General features: G+C 40.1%; 1 protein-coding gene across 3 annotated transcripts in view; it reads right to left on the bottom strand.

The window, feature by feature from the left end:
* The window catches only part of ntrk3b (neurotrophic tyrosine kinase, receptor, type 3b), a 273,282-nt gene that overhangs the window by 222,590 nt on the left and 31,130 nt on the right, over window positions 1-19,562 (bottom strand). For all 3 annotated transcript variants that reach the window (XM_008404813.2, XM_008404814.2, XM_008404812.2), the window contains exon 2: window positions 3,733-3,807. In XM_008404813.2, the coding sequence (XP_008403035.1) occupies window positions 3,733-3,807 (75 nt within the window). The remainder of the gene's footprint in view (window positions 1-3,732; window positions 3,808-19,562) is intronic.

A 19,562-nucleotide genomic window follows, 5' to 3' on the forward strand; every position in this document is an offset into this window, starting at 1 on the left:
ATATGCCACCCACAACCCTCACTTATTGTTTTACTGAAAATAATTCTCTTTTTTGTGTCAGGTTTTGTCAATAAAGTTGTAAATAGTTAATAATTTGTGTTTCCTAGTAAAGCTGTAATCTAATTAATTGATCCTTAAAGAGGCAGTATTATGTAAAATCAATGCTTTTGAGTCTTGTATCATGTTATGTTGTTTTTTCATCATAAATATACCTGGAGTGTTGCCTTGACTATTTCAAGAATGTTTAAGAAATCCTTTAATCTCTATGGCAACCATTCATCTGGTCAAAACACCTGGATGTTTCTCCTCAGAGCTGCACTTTCCAAGTCTCCACCTCACAAGAAAACTCCTCCACTCGGCTCCTTCAGACTAGCCAGCAGCAATTAGCAAACACCTGGTGGAACTGCACATGTACTGAGATCATTATAGGAGCTACTTATTTGGTATAGATAGCATTTTTATAAAAACTGAAGGTAACAGAGTTACATGACTGTGCTATGAAATGGCTCTATGTTTCTGAAAAATACACAATACTGCCCCTTTAACTAATGTTATTGTAAAATTAGTTAAAGGGTCAGTATTGTGTATTTTCTATTTAATTTCTTATTTTTCCATCAAATGTTATTCTACCTAAACGACAGTTAGTAGTTCTGGGGTATGCAAAAAACTTGATTTAGTGTTAATTCAAAGTGAATTTTAATGTTAGTCTGATAGAACATTGTTATTTAGTATATGAAGTCGCTCCAATTGCCTTTTTCTGTAGCCCTCTGATAAATTATGCATAAAAAAAGAAGAAAAAAAACAACAAAAAAATGAAGGCCTAGTGGCATTGTGCAGTTTACACTAAGCCTCAGTAAGACAGCTGCTCCCACAGATCAGCAGCAGGAGCATAACAACAGTTCTGAGTCTTGCTGTTAGCATTCCAACTCTGAACCGCACTCGACATCGGCGAGATAATCTTGAAAACGAAAGCGCAGAATCAATACCAATCACATTAGATCTGCTGAAGGCTGGATATGATTTGCCCATAATATCAGCCTCCTATTCCAAAGATCTGCTCCTTCATTACCGCACCATCTTTTCTTCTCGTTTTACTCCTGTAGAGACGGCGATGAGAAGGTTAAACGTAACCCCCCCCCCACMAAAAAAAAAAAAAAAAAACAAGTGGTGACTCTTCCCAGGTTGGTTCCTGCGCACTGCTTACAGAAACGGCAGCGTCACAACGGGCTTGTGGAGGAGCCCCGTGTCCCTCGCATGAGGCAGCAAAGGGAAGCAGGCGGTAATGAGAAAAATGCTAATTTGGCAGTGGAGATATTGCACTTGGCCTCCATGATGAGGGATCAGGGGGAGAGGCCAGCTCCGACTGTGGAGGGCAGAGGAGAAGATGGCTCTTTGAGTAGAGGTGCGATTGCTGGAGGAGGTGAAGGGGGGATCAAGTGGAGGTAGAGGTCTGAAACGCACGCCGCTGGAAAGTGGGCGGGCGTGGAGCGAGAAAGCAGCATCACCTATCTTTAAGAAAAAAAAAAACGTGAAAAGATTCACCATGAAGACCTTCAGCTCCTCCAGGGACGCTTGATTCAATTTCCACTGCTTCCTTTTAGCGTCATCTGATCAGCTGCTACCCAAAGCAGAGCGGCTTCTCAGGGTTTGACTGGCAAGAATTAAAGGCTTCTTTAAACTTCAGCTCATGTTAGTGACAGAAATACTCCCTTCAGGCAGCCCTGTTCACTCAACCAACATCTTTATCTTCTCCTTATCAGCCATTTCAGAGTGTTTTCGCTCCCATCATTTTTGCCACAGTTAACTTGTGCTTTGCGAAGGCATTCACACCCCTCAGATCTGCTCATATTCTGTCATCCCGCAGCCGACTTACTAGCTAGCATTTTACGTCACAGGCTAACGTAAAGTAGCGCATGTAAAGTGGATTGAAAATAATAGTTTGTCTTCTTTTTTTAAATACAAATAGAAAGCTGAGAAGTGTGGCATGGATAGTTTTTCAGTCCCCATTTATTCTGCTACCTTGAAATGAAGTCCAGTGCAAACTAACTGCTATATGAAGCAACCTAATTATTATTAAGCTCCGTCTTTAATGATTTTCTTTTTTTTTTCTTCAGAAAACCTAGCAGAAACTTTTCCGTTTGGCGCTTGCTACACTTGATTGAGGAGCTAAGCTAGCTGGCAACCAATCAGACAGATCAGCATGGCAAATAAAATTTCAATAATTTATTTTAACTTAACTTATGTTTAATAATGATTGAAAAACAGATTAGATTATATATATATATAATTTATTTATTTTTCAAAAACACTTTGTTAGAAACCATGACAGAAATAACAGCGTCATGAAGGACATGAAACACAACAGTTAGGCCAATAAAACATTGTGGAGGAATTTAAAACAGAGTCAGAGTATAAAACAATATTATAAACCTCAAACATCTCTGTTAGCAAAGTTCAATACTTCATGCCACAATGGAAAGACTATGGAGAAACTGCTAATCAAAAAACAGTGACAAGAACAAAACTATTTTAAAAGAACAATGAAAACAGGTCAGTTTGCCACAAACACAGCAGACCTGAGGGAGAAGATGATCAGATTTGATCAAATCAAAACTAATTATCTTTGGCAAATGGAAAAACTCTGTAGGTGTGGAAGAAATCTAACGCTGGATATCAACTTTTACAGACCATCCCAGTGCTAAAGACACGGTGGTGGCAGGATCATGGTACAATAAACAAAGTTAGAGTTGTTGTAACCATGAAAAAAAACCTTTCGATGCTTAAAAATGTGAGATTTGGGTGGAAAACATCGACCGGAGTCACAATGACATCGTTAAGTTCAAAGCATATTGATTTGTTAAAATGACCTAGTCAAAGTCCAGACCTAAATCCAATTGGAAATTTGTGGCAAGATGTGAAATTAAACCTTTCCGGATGACATCCATCCAATCTGACTGAGATTTTGCTATTTTGCAAAGAAGAATGGATAACGAAATTTGTCTCAATTTGAGCAAGGACATACTGCAACTGGAGTAAAAGTTACTTCTACAAAGCACCGACTTTGAAAACAAAACTATGCCACAATTTTCAGACTTAGATAACCTTAAAATATCAGGCAGTCAAGCATTTGTCTCATAACACTCTACAATTACTGGCCTCTCAACTCCAGGCAATACAGACTTTAAGTTTTATCACAATATTTTGTGATCATGATAAAAGTGACCAAAAGGAACAATTTATCACTTCCTTTATAGGTGACTGTATGCCTGTGACTGTGTGTCACAGCAAATATAGCCCCACAAATACTGCTCTTGAAAAACGTTCCCATTCGTAATACGATTCTTCAGGACGTCGGTCAAACGACAACAGTGTCATTTGTGTCACTAAACTGCAAAGCCTAACTGCGTTTAATCATATTTTTAACCTTATTGACGTTTTCTTTGAACAAACAGTGGTGGAAATAGTAAAAGTAACATCAATTTTTTAAACATCGTTAGCTGGAATTTATCGTGACAACAATGAATTAGGACTATGACAAGAAATGTATCACGATAAACGATACGATAAATGCACACCCCTTGTTCTACTTCAGTTTTTTTTTCTCTAACCAGAAACAAAAACTGAGCAGTATTTAAGTGTGTGTTCCCCCCTTACACACACACACACACACACGCACACACACACACACACACCCACGCACACACACCACAAGATAAAAGCATCAGCACTCACAGTCTCTGTAGTCCGGTGTAGAGCTCCATATCGACGTCTCTCAGAGTCTGCAATCCCGTCCAGTTCTCTATGTGTCTGAAAAAAGAACAAGAAAAAAAAGAGGGACGGTAAATGAGACATACCTTCTCATCCGAGGGAAAGAAGAAAAAAACAACAACAAAAAACAAACCAAGAGACATGACGGGGTGAGGAAAACTGCTTTTCCAAGTCCCCCGCTGCAAATTAACTGGCTGCGTTTTGTCAAAAGTTTTTGAATCCATATTCATTTAAACTGCAATAATTGGAACAGCTCTGACAGAGTGCTCTCTGCTGCCCTCTGATAGATTTAATTGCCAAGAGGCAGCTTCTGAGGCTTAATCTATGTAAGGGGAAGTGGGAGGGAGGAGAGGACCAAATAAACACTGCAGATGGCTTCACTTCTGTTAGCACCGTCAGACTCCGTAGTGAAGCGCTTTCTGTGTGCTGGTGGGATAAGGAAAGTGCAGTTCATGCCTATAAATTAGCTTCGGGGGAGGAAAGCGGCCATTGTGGAATTAAAAGTTGTTTTTTCTTGTTACGGTTTCGAGAGGGACGACATGGGTCAGGGGTGCGGACTTTAACCTTGAATGAGTGAGGAGATAAAAAACAAAAACAAAACGAAGACGTGTGGAATTGTCTTAAACGAGAGAAGAAGATGAGGAAAAAAACGGTGGCAAGAGTCAAGATTCAGGAAACTGTAAACGTAAGTTTAAATCAAAAGGAAGGAGATGAACGCTCAACAAATGAAAGCATTACTACTAACTGGAGCCACATACGCAGCGAACAACATGTTTAGAAGAGTTACTAAAACGATCCGGTTGCAAGCTCACGGGAACACGTGCAGGCCGAGCCCCGGAGACGGATAATCAGATCGCAGCTTGTATTTTTTGACAGCGTGGGGGAAAATTATGTTCTGGCGATTGTTTTTGTCAAAACCTATGTTTCGGTGTTCTCTGTTGGAGCCCGGGCATCTGGTGTACGATGATGAAGCGGGAGCTGAGACATCACATCACGTTTGCGTGAGTCAAGAGCTCCGGGGCGGATCAGCCACTTTTCATACGGTCGAGGAGGATGCAGCTCTCCCTGATCTGAACTTTATAATATATTTGTGTTTTGGTTCTTCTGCACTTAAAAAAAAAAACAACAAAAAAAACAGCCTTTACAGTTTCAGCTGTACTAACAGTTCTTGCAGTTAATTTGTACATTTTTTCAGGCCAAACACACTGACAGTGGATGTAGAAAGTTCTGCGGATGCAGTGACATCTAGTGGCACAAACTGCTAGTTGCGGTCAAATGCTGATAATTGGACATTTCCAGTCAGAGTTTTGGGCCTAAAACAACCAAACATGGAGAAGCCGCATTCAGCTTCTACGCACCACAAATCTGGAACAAACCTCCAGAAAACTGCAAAACAGCCGAAACACTAAGTCCCTTTAACAGTTTTGTTTAGAAATCCCTCTGATTAGCAACAACTGGAACATTGATCAACACGTCTGATTTTGATGATGGCCTTCAGTTGGACTAAACACTTAAACACTCTCAGAGATGACAGTGTTTAAGCCTGCATGTGTACAAAGGACTCGTACAAAGAACATCATCTGACTGACTAAGCTGCTTCACCCACAGATCCTTTTGTTGTCCTTGAAATCTTTCTGAAGGTTCTGTCTCCACTCAGGCGTAATGAGATCAGGAAGCCAAACCTAATTGTAGATGCACAGCAGATTGGGACTGATCTTTACTCAGACATAGAGAGGAAACGGACGCATCACGCTAATTCCCATCGAATCGAGCGGAAGCCGAGGGACGCGAACAAAGATGATTTCAATCACCGAATCAGTAATAAACAACGATAATCAGGGCTAGTTGCCTATAGAGTAGACAGTAGATTTTTATTTATTTTTTCTTTATGGATACAATCATAATTTCACTGCGGGGGCACTAATAGCTGACCCGGCAGTACAAATGAAATAAAATAGTGTGGCAGCTGTAAGTGCCTCACACTGGCAGTGACAATGCTGCTGAGATCACTTCTAAAAGGAGGGGATGGGGGGGAACTGCAGACTCTAAAGGCAGAAGGCGATAAATCTCACGCGGATTTATTTGCTCACAGCGGATGTAGCTTTACGGCGCATATGCTGAAGGAGACTGGAACCAGAACAGGAATGATCCACATTCTGGGATGATAATATAATAATATTATCATTACCCTCCTACAATAAGGTCTTTTTTTTTGTCAAATCTGATTTCCCCTCCCCGCCTAAATCATCTCTTGGCAAAAAAAGTGGTGATTTAAAAAAAAAAAACAAAAAAAAAAAAAACCACTAAATTTTGTAAAACATGACACACCATTACTTTAGGAAGGTGATGAAAAACATGCTATACACCTTTGAATTTTTTGTTTCTTTACATTAAAAAAAACAAAAACCAGGCAAATTAAATGACTCTTCCAATTATTTCAGGAATGTGACAGAATACTACTTTATTCGTATAGCACCAATTTAAACTAAATGGTGTTACGTGTATAAAAAATAACATTAGAAGTGACAAAAACTCACAAAAAATATACAAAATAAATTAAAATACAAGAAATACAAGTCAATGTAAGGCAAAATGAAATAATAAAAATATTAGAGAAATTCAAACATTAAAAGCTTTACAGCAGTGGTCCCCAAGCTACGGCCCGTGGGCCGGATCCGGCCCGCCTCCACATTTGGTCCGGCCCCTTGAACAATACCAGAGAGCATTCAGATTTTTTTAATATGTTTATATGTGGATTTTTCTTCAACCACCAGGGGGCTCTTTAGCAGGAAGTGCGTCCTGTAAACTGTGGGTGTTTACAGGACACACTGTCAGAACTGCTTGACTTTTACGTTATTTAATCAGTACGGTTGTTTGCTAGCGGTAGAGCAGATGAACACAAGTGTTTGTTATGAACGCCGCATTCCAGGTCGAACTCTTCGAAGCAATGCCTGCAAGTAGCAGCTTATACTTCAAAACGAGCCTTTATGTTAACATATGAAGAATTCATATGTTGAAGTTACTTAACCTCAATATATACTAGTCAGCCCCAGTGACCGTTTCACTAACGGTCTTTGCCCATGTGTTTTCTGGGTAAAAATCAATGGAGAAACGCGCAATCCCCCCCCCATCAACAATTTCCGGCAGCGCAGGTGATAAACGTGTGACACTTTTTCTGTTACAAACTGACTCAGGCCCCCCACCAGAGAAGGGAAAAGTTATGTGTCCCTCACAGGAAAAAGTTTGGGGACCACTGCTTTAGAGGATCTCATCTGCTGTGAGGTGTGGATCTAACCAAGAGACATACAAGTGACATTTTTCTGTTTTAATTTCATAATAGCTGGAGTTTTGTGTAAAGTTATGGTTTCTTTCTGAAGTGAAGAGATAAAAAATGTACATTTTTAGGGAAGTTTTCCATAAAACTGTCAGACATGCAGAAAGACTCTCATTACCTTGGAAAGGTTGAATGGCAACAAGAACAAACTTCCTTTTTTTCCCCCTCTCCTCCATGGTAGCAATATTTCTAGTGACAACCTATAACATCAAATTACGGTTCTTACAACCTAGTTACATACGTTTGGCCAGACTTCAAACATCCTAACAGTGTGAGCAACAAATGACGACATTAGCAGAACAGTCTGCATGAATTTGGAAATATTCTATTTGATCTCAGGCCTGGTGCAGCAGTCGTGCCGCTCCGGCCCCATGGAACTCCGAGGCACATGTTTTCCCAGCATGCTCCGACAGCGCTCCAAATGGAGTTCTGTCATGTCGCTAAATGTTCTGTCGTCTCTTCTCCCTCTTTAAGAAGCCGGTAAACATTTTTTCTTTAGGTCGAGGGGTCAGACGTTTCGGTGAGCACGCCATCGTCTTTGTGGGTTTTTAAGCGACTCCTGTGACGTTGTGATCACAAACACGTCGCTTAGGTGGCTGCTGTGTTGGTAGCCACAAAACATCACACTGGGAATCACTGAGCAGGACGTTCCCCCGCCATCATCTGCTGTGAAAAGCTAGTGGCTGATTCAGCCACTGGAAAATTTGGACAAAAAAAAAAGTGACTGTTTAAAGAAACACACATTATGGATTGTTTCCACCAACTAGTTAAGGACTTGGCACTGAAAAAGGCCTGTCACGATAAATTGTCCCAGAAGTTATTGCGATAAATGATAATATTGCTGTCCTGAATCTAATTTTTAAGTAATATATTGATAATGCAAGTTCAAAGGCTAATAAACTATAAACTTACATTTTAAATATCCAACATGAAACAGAACCAAAAATTACAAAAACTTAAAATTAAATAAACCGCACCAAACTGAAACAGATTATTATGTCTCTAAACAAAATTGCTCTTCAGAAAATTATTGAGCTCATTGCAATTTATCGTGTGATTAATTTCGACAAGTGTACACTGCAATAATTCATCACTTAAAAAATAAAAGCTGGACCTACACCATACTGTCAGACCCAAGCCGATTACCCACAATCCCTTGTTCCAAAACCAGATTGCTAATCCCAAATTGGCTGCCTTGCAGGCCATGACTTTTATTTTTTATTTTGCTGCCAAAAAAAATAAAAAATCACACATCACATCCAAAATGCTAAATTTCTTATAAATTTTTATGAAACTAATAACTCAGACACACATTTGTCCTTTCCTTCCTCATATGGGGCGAATCAGTTCACATTCTCATAGCAAATCACAAAAGAGATTTGGACAACACCTGTTGAATCAAACACCTGGGGCATTTCCAGGGCAACCATGTGGCTGAAGGGGCTGAACGCAGAAAAAACTGCCCCAAGTAGAGGGCAACTTTTCTATATAAATAATACCCCAAGTGTCGCGGAGGGTTTTATGGTATCAAAGTTAAAACAGATGTTTCTAATGAAAGTTTAGTGAATAAAAGCAAAACTCACTCTGCCATCGATTCCTCAGTAAAACAGTAAAATCCCTCAGTGAATGACTGAAACTGAGAGAAAGATGAATACCGAGGAGGGATTGGTGATAATACAAACAGGAAGCAGCTGGGAGGGAAGAAAAGCAGGCAGACTGAGGGACGATGAAAAATTAACACAGAAGCAGCTGAACAGGAACTCAAAGCATCAAGAACCAAACAGGAAAAAGTCTGGCAAATATTCTAAAACAAATTAACATAAAAATGCCAGAAACAGAACATACGAACGAATTAGTAAACTATACGCAACGAAATGAACAGATACAGCAAAAGTCTTTAATGTGATACTCGTGTCTTCTTCTGTTTTTATGTACACGATAGTTTATGTTTGAAGTACAAAGTCGAAAATGTTTGTCATATTCAGATCACGTGCTAGAAAGCCACTTCATGTCAAGTAACACCCCACACTTTGTGGCGCCCCAGGCAGAGAGCCATATCACACATAAGGAGAACACTTCTGGAATTTGAGTAATTTCTCTCTTATTTTTCATAAATTAGCATAACTCTGAAAACCCGCTGCATCTCTATGAAACTAATAACTCAGAAAGTGCAGAAACGGAATAGGAAAACACAGACTGAACTGGCCTGATCATTAAGATTCATTGTAGATTTTATTGGATTTAAGATTACATCAGAGGTTTGGACTAAAAAAAAACCCGAAGAAATGGAGGAATGGAAAAGAAATGGAAAAGAAACCAAAGATAAATTAAGGCCTTGTTCATAATAAATCTTGCCACAGGGCAGCCAGCAGCAGTAATATTAAATGTCATTACTTTCCTTCCTTCTGCTCCTCGCTGACTGATGAATTAAATTTAAACACGTGAAAGGGGGCTGTTTGAATCAAGATGTATGGAAGGTCTGAAATGTGAAGGCAAACCTCAGGAAAACAGATAAAAAAATAAAAATAAAAAGATTAGCAGAAGCAGACATTGTCGCTGCAAAATGAAATTACGGCCATATTTATTCACAACTTGTTGCGGTAATGCGACTCATTTAAACCGTTTGTCGGTTTGGCGTTTACGGTGCGGAATATTTTACACCTACAGCGATTAAAAACACAAAAGCAGCAGCTTGTGTCAGTCACGTCGCAATTCAAGCTGTATTATGCTTCAAATAACAGACGCAAAATTACTTTATGACAAAAGCAAGAATATACGCATTTTTATTTTAATTTTTTTACATATGCTTTCTGCTCCACGATACAATTCAGCACGACGCTCGTTTTCGTCAACAAACAGCCGAGGAAACGCTCAACACCTCCCCGTGGACGCGGTCACGTTGTCTGGTGGACCCCGTGGTTGTCCGTGGCGCGCCGAATGTGCGGGTGGATTAGACGGTCGTGAAAAAGTAAACTAAAAAAAATAATCAGATGTGAATAACAAACGCACTGCTGTGACACCGGAGCTTTCAATCTCGGTCCGTAGGTTTCGTTAGCAGGAAATAGTTTGAGATGCAAAATCGACATCGTTCGAAGTGTTTTAAATTCCCGGATTATCAAGCACGAGCGCTCATCCTGACTTCCAATTAGCGGGCGAGAACGATCATTCAACCTCACCGCTCGCAGGAAGGTCTCTTTTTTTTCCAGAAAAGAAAAAAAAAAGAGAACATGACTAGAAATAGGAAATAGTCCATCTTATGTCTGTCTCCTCTGTTATCTGACTTCAAATGATTCGTTCCAGGCTCTCTGTTTTATGATCCTGTTTTCTTAAAGTGCCCCCCCCACATACATTTCCTGCGACACGAGCGCATTAATAACCGCTACGCGGAAGGAAAACGATAGCATCGGAACAAAGCGTTCAGCGTCCACCGGCCTCTGCTCTCTCAGACGCCGGCGCCTCTCGAATCTCAGCCATCTTCCATCTGCTTCAGAAAATGGCCTCCGACGAAGTAGAATGTGAACTGGGTGGTTCAGTGCCGGAGGAGAGCGCCCTGGAACCAAACAGGAACAGATTCCATCTCAGCGACGGCCATCTGTCGTGTTGGAGGAGCCCTGGGCGACACGACGAACCCCTACCTACCTGCTATCTTGTTCTGAGCTCTCCGAGTGTAATCGACAGAAAAAACGTTACTGAAAAAAAATTATACAACCAACCACCCACAATACTGAGTAAGTTTAATGTTATACCTAGTCTGTTTGGATGAATATAGAGGGGAAAAAAACAAGTCATTAATACTAACTGTGATGTCATTTTTGTAAGAGAGAAGTAGACATATTTGCATTTAGGCAAACACTGAAAGATTTTCTTTTGGGTTTGGACTACTTTCATGCACCAACAGTTTAACACTTTGCCTCTGAATGTAAGATTGAAGTTAAATGGTGGACGAAAAAAAATCTTTTTCATTTTTATTCCACAGGAAAACAAAAAAATCTGAAAAGTTTTCGTCTATATTTGCAGTTTAGTTTTTTTTTTTTCTTCTTTTTTTCTAATATCACCTTCGCACAAAAAACTCGGTTTCTATTGCAAATGTGCGCAAATCTGTCAATAAAATGTTGAAAAACGCAATTTCGTTGTTGCAATTTTTCCATTAAATCAGAAACGTGATTACAGTCACGTGTGAATAAGTTATTAAAAACATGCCTTAACCGTCATCCTCCAACTACTTCCTGTCATCTTCGTGGTTAGTGCTGCCGCTGGCAGCTCCTGTTGTTGATCATGTGACTTGCATGACGTGAAGAAAGTGTTTCCGTTGCAGTTTTACCAAATAAACCAATTTTGATACAACTCAAAACCCACAGATTTTAATTTGCATGTTTTCATTAAGTACATTTATTTTTGAAATGTCAAGTTGAGCAATTACACGGTTAATGGAAACACAGCTATTGGTACATTGCTAATTTTTAACATACAATGATTAGTTTCAGACCTTCATCAGGCAAAATTCATCTCACCAGATAAAAGTCTGTGATCGAAAAACTGTAACCTTCCCCTATTTTTCTGATATGGCTCCTTTTTGTTGTTGTTTTACCTTTATCCCTATGCTCCCATTTTAGCTTTATATGTGTACATTTTTTGGACTCTACCAATTTATACTGATTCCCTGAAATAAAATCCAAAGCAGACAGTTTTCTTCAGAAGCCTCCAAACAGTAAACAAAGTCCACCGTGACCATAAAACCCAACACACCAAACACTCTGTCACAAATCACCAAAACTGAAAATCTTATAGCATAAAAATCCTTGAGTTGTTCCAATGTACTTATGAGTAGATGCGAGCATCACCTGAAATCTTTGAGAAAGGTTCACTAAATCCTTTTCTTCAACTCATGCCAACTGGAAAAACACTAAAGTTCAGAATCAACAAGTCAGAGCTACAGGAAGCAGCCTGAAGCTTAGAGCTTTTACATTACACTGAAACTTAAACGATGTTATTGATGAAGACAAAGAGGAGCATAGCTAAAGAAAACACAAGCGAGGAAAAGAACCTCAAAATGAAGTGATTGAATATTGTGAATTTGTTTGTTTGTTATTGACTAAATAAAAAACGAAATCGATATAAAACCTAATCAGGACGTTGGAACCCATGTTGCTATAAAGTTATGCTGCTGAGTTTGGACTAAAGGCACTGAGGGAATGATGAAATCAGGAAATAGCCGAGGTATTTCAGGGCACAAACTGTGAGAAAACTTCATCTAAAGGTGAGGGCGACTCTTTCAGCGAGGCAGCAACCTGAATCTGACATCCCGCAGCACAAAGAGATGGCTGAAATAAAAAAAAATAAAAAAAAAAGATTGCTTTTTAAAATGACCAGCATTGAGTCCTGACCTGAATCACACCGGGAACCTTTTGAAAGAGCTGAAATTTGCCATTATGGAGCCCGAAGTCAAACCAATAGAAGAAAGGCATGTCAAGCAACCTGCCAACAGGTGCGAAGATTTTCCAGATGGATGGATAACACATATTTAGACTCTTTTCACACAAACAAAAACGGTGTGCATGCTGCATTCACTGGAGAGAAAAAAAAAAACAAAAGTATTCTCTGTGTCACTTCTAAGGTCTTAGGACATAAAAGTAGTCCTTTCTTTGCAGTTTCCAAAGTTGTGTGTGAAAAACATCTCAGGATTCAACAGCTAATAGAATCGCCTGTAGCAGTTTTTACTTTTCTGTGTTTTTTTTGTAAACATGAGAGGGAATTTCCATCCACTTTTCCTTACACCACACGTCTGCACAGAAAGGCATTTCTTTCTCCACAGCCTTCTTAGGAGGGCCAGTGCAGCATTTCAATGAAGTTGCAGTCTGGAAATTGACTAGACCACCAAGATCATTCTCCTTTCCGTTGTAGACTTGCTGCTCTGTTTGGGATAATTGTCCTGTTTATGACTCACCGGTGGCAATGTGCAAACGTCCCGTAGCTGCAAAATAAGCGCAAATCATCAACCCTCCACCACTGTGCACTGGTTTTCTGTTTTCTCCCTGAACTTAATGGGTAATTACCAGGCTTCTGCAGAACCTGATGGGACGCTGTGAGGAGCTTCTGCAACCAGTTGAACCAGTTGCTAAGTAGATACACTTCTGAAACATGCAGGACAGTGTTGGGGACCGTCATAGTAAAGGCTTCATCTCTCCCAATTTTTATTTTCCCAGAAAGGCTTGTGGGTCACTGAGTTGTTATGGCGATTTTCTTTAGCAGAGAAGCTGCATAGACACGTTGCATGTCATCACTTGCATCTGAAAATTTTGCGCATGCGCACAACTCCGGAGGGCAAAAATAAGATTCTTTTCCTTGCCATTCATAGCCATGCTGCCGCCGTAGAACAACTCCGTTAACAAAATGAAACCTGGAGATGTTGGTGTTATTGATTTAGTGCAGCGCGCCACAGCAAAGGAAAAACAAAGCAGAAAAAAAACATTTAAGAATAACTCAAAACTACTCATACTCTTCTTTTCTCGCTCTGTACAGGCTGCGCTACACAGACTCGTTGCCAAAGCAACCGACTGACAAGAGGGCCACTATTGTATCAGGATTCAACACTAAAGACGCACAAACATTTCCCACGCAAAGAACAAAACATTCAGTCCGTTACAGTATCACCTGCTACTGATGATCTGTTACAGTTGGCAGGTTGGTCGACCTTTTTTAGTCCAACTGAACCGAAACGCACCAAATTCTGCAGCACTAACCCTAACCCTAACCCTACATGTTAAGGTTGTGAAAGTCAAACAAGCATAACTCACCTAGTTCCCTCCCTCCCCTGATTTTTTTTACCTTAACATTTTACTGACCTTGTTATCTAGTTGCAGTGTTGACAATTAGCAGCAAAGCGGATAAAGGCGGAGTCAGAGGAATGTGAAAAACATTTTATCTTTGGCGAAGATGGCTGGTTGTTTATGGTACACGCAGTGTCCGCTAAGCTTTGTAGCGTAGCTTTTTCACATACCTAAATAAAAAAAGGGTTGAATATGTTATGTGATTCTGTACTTTGATCAGGTAAGGTAGTTAATCATTTCTGAACCGTGTTTAGATCGGTTCGTTTTTGTATGTTTTCGTACAGGAACATAGTTGTAACTTATTTTTGCTAAAAGGTAAGGACATTTTCATATCTTCCTAAGCCTTCTTTTTCTTACAGTAAATTAACTACTAAAGCAACGTCAACACGCCAAGTCTCACACTTTTACCCAGTCGCAACAAAAAAAAAAAAAAGGGCAATTTCCCCACAGCATGCTTAACGTCACGCACGCGACCCGACAGCATATGCCCCGATTTGATTGAACCAGATATGATTCTGACGGCGCACCGTGACGAAAAGCCTTCCCTCGGCTGCATTGTGTGCCGCGTTGAAAGCGAAGACGGCGTGAGGCTCCGAGGAGCACAAACAGCAAAATAGCTCCTGTTTCTCGGTAATCTCCTCTGATTCTGCCCCCATTGTTTCCAACGCTTCTGTCTGTCTGTGATTTACGACTTTGTTGGAATGATCTACAACGCTCGAGCCGCGGCCTTAATGGGAAAATGTTTAATAAAATAGAATGTCTCTGGTGTGTTCCTGGGATATTGATCTACATTCTGCCCCCCTCTCTGTTTTCATAAAAGGCAAAAGGAGCGCTCCTCTGCAGCCCAAACACTTCTGAGGGCGGGGTGAGGAGTGGGGGGGTACGCCATACTGAAGCAGCACTCCTCTAGATTAAAACACCAACCGAACATCAATCAGATAACCTGCTTTTCTCTGTTTTGTTTTGGGGTTTTTTGCCTGTTTCGGAGTTGCATTGTATCAAGAAAAAAAAACAAAAAGACGCTAGAAAAGGACAGCGAGAAATAAAAAGATGAGGGGAAAACACGAAAGGAAGCTATTTTTCCCTCAATATTTACTGCAAGCGGGAGTCAGAAAATAAGTCATCCTCCAAAGCAATCATGAGGGAGATTTGGCATTCAAGGCTTGTAAATTGGAATCAAGCATCACAATCTCTGTGGCTTCGCTCGCTGAGACAAACCCACGCCTGTTACCTCTATGCAAATGTAATCAAATGCACAGGCAGACAGATGCACCGGCTTCCTTCTTTAATGTATGAGCTTATGAAACGATATCCACCTTCCATCTGTTGGTCAGATGGAAGGTTATTCACCGGCCTCCAACAACGGTGTTAATACACAAAGCCAACGGGACTGGGCGCTTTTTCACCTCCGTTTCCCCACCCAGGCCTTTTCACATTAATGACACACGAAGGTGTTCGGGGTCTGCCCCGGGGCGGTGAGCTCTGGAAGTTCCCGATTTAAAAGTATGTTTTAATGATGTTGTCAAGGAAGAAGCTCAAAAACAAACAAACTAGTAAATTATAATTTAGTACATTTATTCAGTTGTGGTGTTGTAAATCTCGAGTTAGAATTATACTGATATCGATATCTAAGATTTACTATCGGCCGATACCATAACGAAAATCTGTGCTGACCTGACTTAAAGCATTTCTTTTTTTACACACAAGCATAAATGTACCAAATTACCTTTTTTTATTTATTTTTTTGATAACTCTGCAGCACACCAACACCAATAGCTTCACGAGCTGGGTCAAACATTTAAAAACAACTTTCATTTTTCCAGTCAGGGCAATCAGGAGTAGAACAGCCAACGTGAAATAAACAAAAAAGAAACTGAAAACGACAAAAAAAATAAGCTTACAGTCCTGGTCAAACATGTAAAAATGAACTGCAACAAATCTTCTTTCAAAGAAAGAGCGATTATGAATTCTAAGAGAAGTAAAATAAATTATAAAACATGATGTCACTCAGTGCACAAAATGTAGAATTACACTGAATAGATCTGCCCTCATGGATTAGGCACAACATCACCAGTATCTGACTTAGAATATTCCCCAGTATCGGGACCGATACAGATATTAGTATCGGATCGGTGAGTCTCTAACTAAAATGGCAAAATATGTCTCGTCATTGTAGCTTCCTATACCGTCTGAAGAAGCAATGTCTAGTTCCTGTTTCAGCTTAAGCTGAAATGAACTGTGGATCTGAGGGTGAAAACTGAGCTTCACAAGAAAGTATCAATTTAACCGTTGAGAGTTTCCTACTATTTTGAGCTCCACTTAAAGAAACACGTCTTAAAATTGGGTTTTAAGTACATGTATCAGTCTAAAATTGTCTTAAACAATCCTTGAAAAAATATTCAGAGTCTTGGATTGCACTATGCATGTTTGTTTTGTAAATTTAGTAAATACCTCTTAAATTATGATGCACAAAGTCTGCATACAGCTGTGTCGGTTCTGCTTTTTATCCCATTATCTGTAAATGACACAGGAAATGCATTACACATTTTCTGAAAGAATGAAGAACAACAACCACCTCAGTGTCATTTCAGTGTCGCACGGACAATTCCACTTTAATCCCATAACGCTTTGAACTAGAACCGTTATTCAGCAGTCAATTGACGGGTGGAATATGTAGAAACAACTGTGTCCTCTGTTGTTCCCCCGCCTAATTTTTACGGGGCAAATATGAAAACTCAGTCAATTTGTCTCAATGAAATTACCAGCGGGAAGTTTGAGCTGAAAGAGAATGATTCTGACTTGAAAAAGACGGGCAAAACGAACCGTTTTACAGTTATATTAAAAATGATTCTCCAGCCCGAGAAACAACCGACTCAGCACATCTACTCATCAGTAGATGTAGCCCTGCAGCAACTGCAAGGGGGAATAAATAGGAAAAGACAAGAAAAACAAGAAGTAGAATGGACAAGAGGGGTCAGTCACAGGACCTGAAAGTGGAAAACAAAATAGCGAGGATAATATTTTTGATTGATTGCTTTTGTTATCAAAGCCTTCCTGTGAGTAATCCTGCAGGATCGTCTGAATTATGAGGCTTTCACACACGGATTTGGGCCGACTAAGTACTGGTCTCTGTGGTTCTGACCAGGTGTGGCTGCTTCACAATCGCTTTCACTAAAATGAACAAAACATTCAGACAAAATGCAACACGGAGGAGCTACACTGCAAAAAACACAAAATCCTACCAAGTAATTTTGGTCGGTTTTCTAGTGCAAATGGCTCAGGAGACTTTAAAAAAGACAAAACTATCTTACGAGTAACTTTTCAGCAAAATATTAAAGCTTGTTTTAAGTCAATAATTCTTTAATGTTGATGAAAAAAAAATGTGTTCCATTGGCAGATTATTTCACTTATGATGTGAGAAATGTCTAGTTCTAAGTGAAATAGATCAGCAGCGGACTGTTTCGTCAATAATAAGGAATTATTGACTTATTACAAGCACCTTGCTGAATTTACAAGTGGCTGTTCAGAAAGATGTAGGCTGGGATTTCAAATGATCTCAAGATCTCAAAGTGTTAAAACTTATGGGAAATTGATTGGATTATTTTTGTGGAAGTTTGGGATAAATGAGAAGCAAGTCTGGAAAGATGTTTGGGTTTCCAGTCTCTTTTCTTTATCTCATGTTAAAAAAGGACAAAATGAATCCTTTCTGGACCATAAACGTTTCCTTTTTTATTTCTTGGTGACTTCTTCGACCTTATTATTTGTCACAAAGCCTTTATGTGATTTGTCCAGCCCACCCAGTATCACAAACTGTAGTGAATTGTAGAGTGGAGTTTTTTTTTTCTTGTTAATTTTAAGTTAGTTTTGTCTTATATCAGGCGTTCTAAGATATTTGCACCGGAATCTAGACCAAAATTACTTGTAGTGTTGCTCTTCCATGTTGTTTCCCATATGAATGGTTTTGTATTTTTACACTGTGCAGCACTTTTTCCCTGCATTAGTCTTTATACTGGTAGGTATTTTCCTCCACTGTTAGCTCTTTCTCCTTTAAAGAAGGCCGGATTGTATTCGTGACTAATACGTTTGTATTTACAACTCGGATTATTATCCGTCACGTAAAACGGCATCAATATTTGCTACAGTTTTCTCTCTTGTGAGCAAAATTTATGAAATGTGAAACTGATTGTTAGGGGGGTTTATGTTAGACTCAGGAGATTGATTTTTTTTTTTTCATCCTGTATTTTTTCTTCTCTCCTGCTTGTTAAACTGAACACTAAGAGCAGCTCTATATTGGGTGAAAATAACTGTCAGCCAGTTTTTTTTTTTTACCCTTCAGTTCACTTACTCTGTGTCTGTGTGCGTGCACGCGTGTGTGTGTGTGTGTGTGTGTGTGTGTGTGTGTCTGAGCTGGAGTCACGCCAGAGCCATCAGCTCAGAGTGTTTTAACGCAGCTAATATTCCCAGCCAGGACGCCGTTCCACGGCTGCCCCCGGACTGTTCTGTGTCACTGCTTTGCCAATCCAGCCCTTGGTGGAAGCTACCTAAGCCTCTGAGTGTCGCTGCTCACACGAGGCCCAGCCAATCCGCAGCGGGCGGCGCTGGTGGTGGTGGTGGGGCAGAGGTTGGGGTTGGGAGAGGATTTGGCAGGGCTGAGCGTTGCGGGAGCGCTGGACCGTGCTCTGAAAGGTATCAACTCTTCGCACATGACTAAGCTCAAGTTTTTCTGCCCAAAATGAAAATGACTGTAATTAGCGAGTTGTTTTGCCAATTATTTAGCCGGGGCCTCGGATGATGGCGGCGGATGAGTCGCTGTCAAACGTTTCCTCACGGGGAAACAAACGCCTCACGTCAAAACCGATAAGAAACAGACGACACGTTCTTACACCAAGGACGTTTTCAAGTGCAGAATCCGATTATCTGAAATGCTTCGCTTTTGTGCTTAAAGCAGCACTTGTATAAAAACTCATCTTGAGTTTTTTTGTGCTTGGTAAACAATTATAGCCGTTGTACGAATTAACGTCCTAAATCACAAACAAAATGGCAGCTGCTCTAAATTTAGCAGTTCGCCGTCATTTGGGATCAGTGTCATATTGCGCAAGAAGCAAATACTTCTGATTAGCAAGTGGAACATAGTTAGGTTGGTTTTGATTTCATTCAGTGATTCAGTTTGCAGAAGAGACAGCAGATCTCCCCCACCGTTCTGCAGACCTCACCAAATGAAAATGTTTCACGCTATATTTACAGACGTTGTCTATTCCTGTCAGCTAAGCATCATCATTTTGAAAAAAAAAAAAAAAACCTGCGAGTTTCGAAGCCCGTCGTTTGCCGGGTGTATTTCATCACCAGTACACCGTCGATTACTAGACAGTAAAGGGCAAAATCCTCACCGTCTTTAAGATTCATCAAGCTTCCTTTTATTTTTTTTTCCTCCTCGCTGTCAGCAGTTCTTCCTCAACTTTTCTTAGAGCGCCGCTGTCCTGCTGAGCATGACAATGTTTAATCAAATAAGTGATCTTATGGCTGGATGTCGGCCAAAAGTGCCATCCTGCATGCAAATGCAGCAGACCTTGAGCTCCGGGGGACTCGCATCATGCTCAAAGTTGATCACATCTGGATGCATGAATATATATATA

Source organism: Poecilia reticulata, linkage group LG3 (genome assembly GCF_000633615.1).
Source record: "Poecilia reticulata strain Guanapo linkage group LG3, Guppy_female_1.0+MT, whole genome shotgun sequence".
Taxonomy (NCBI): Eukaryota; Metazoa; Chordata; class Actinopteri; order Cyprinodontiformes; family Poeciliidae; genus Poecilia; species Poecilia reticulata.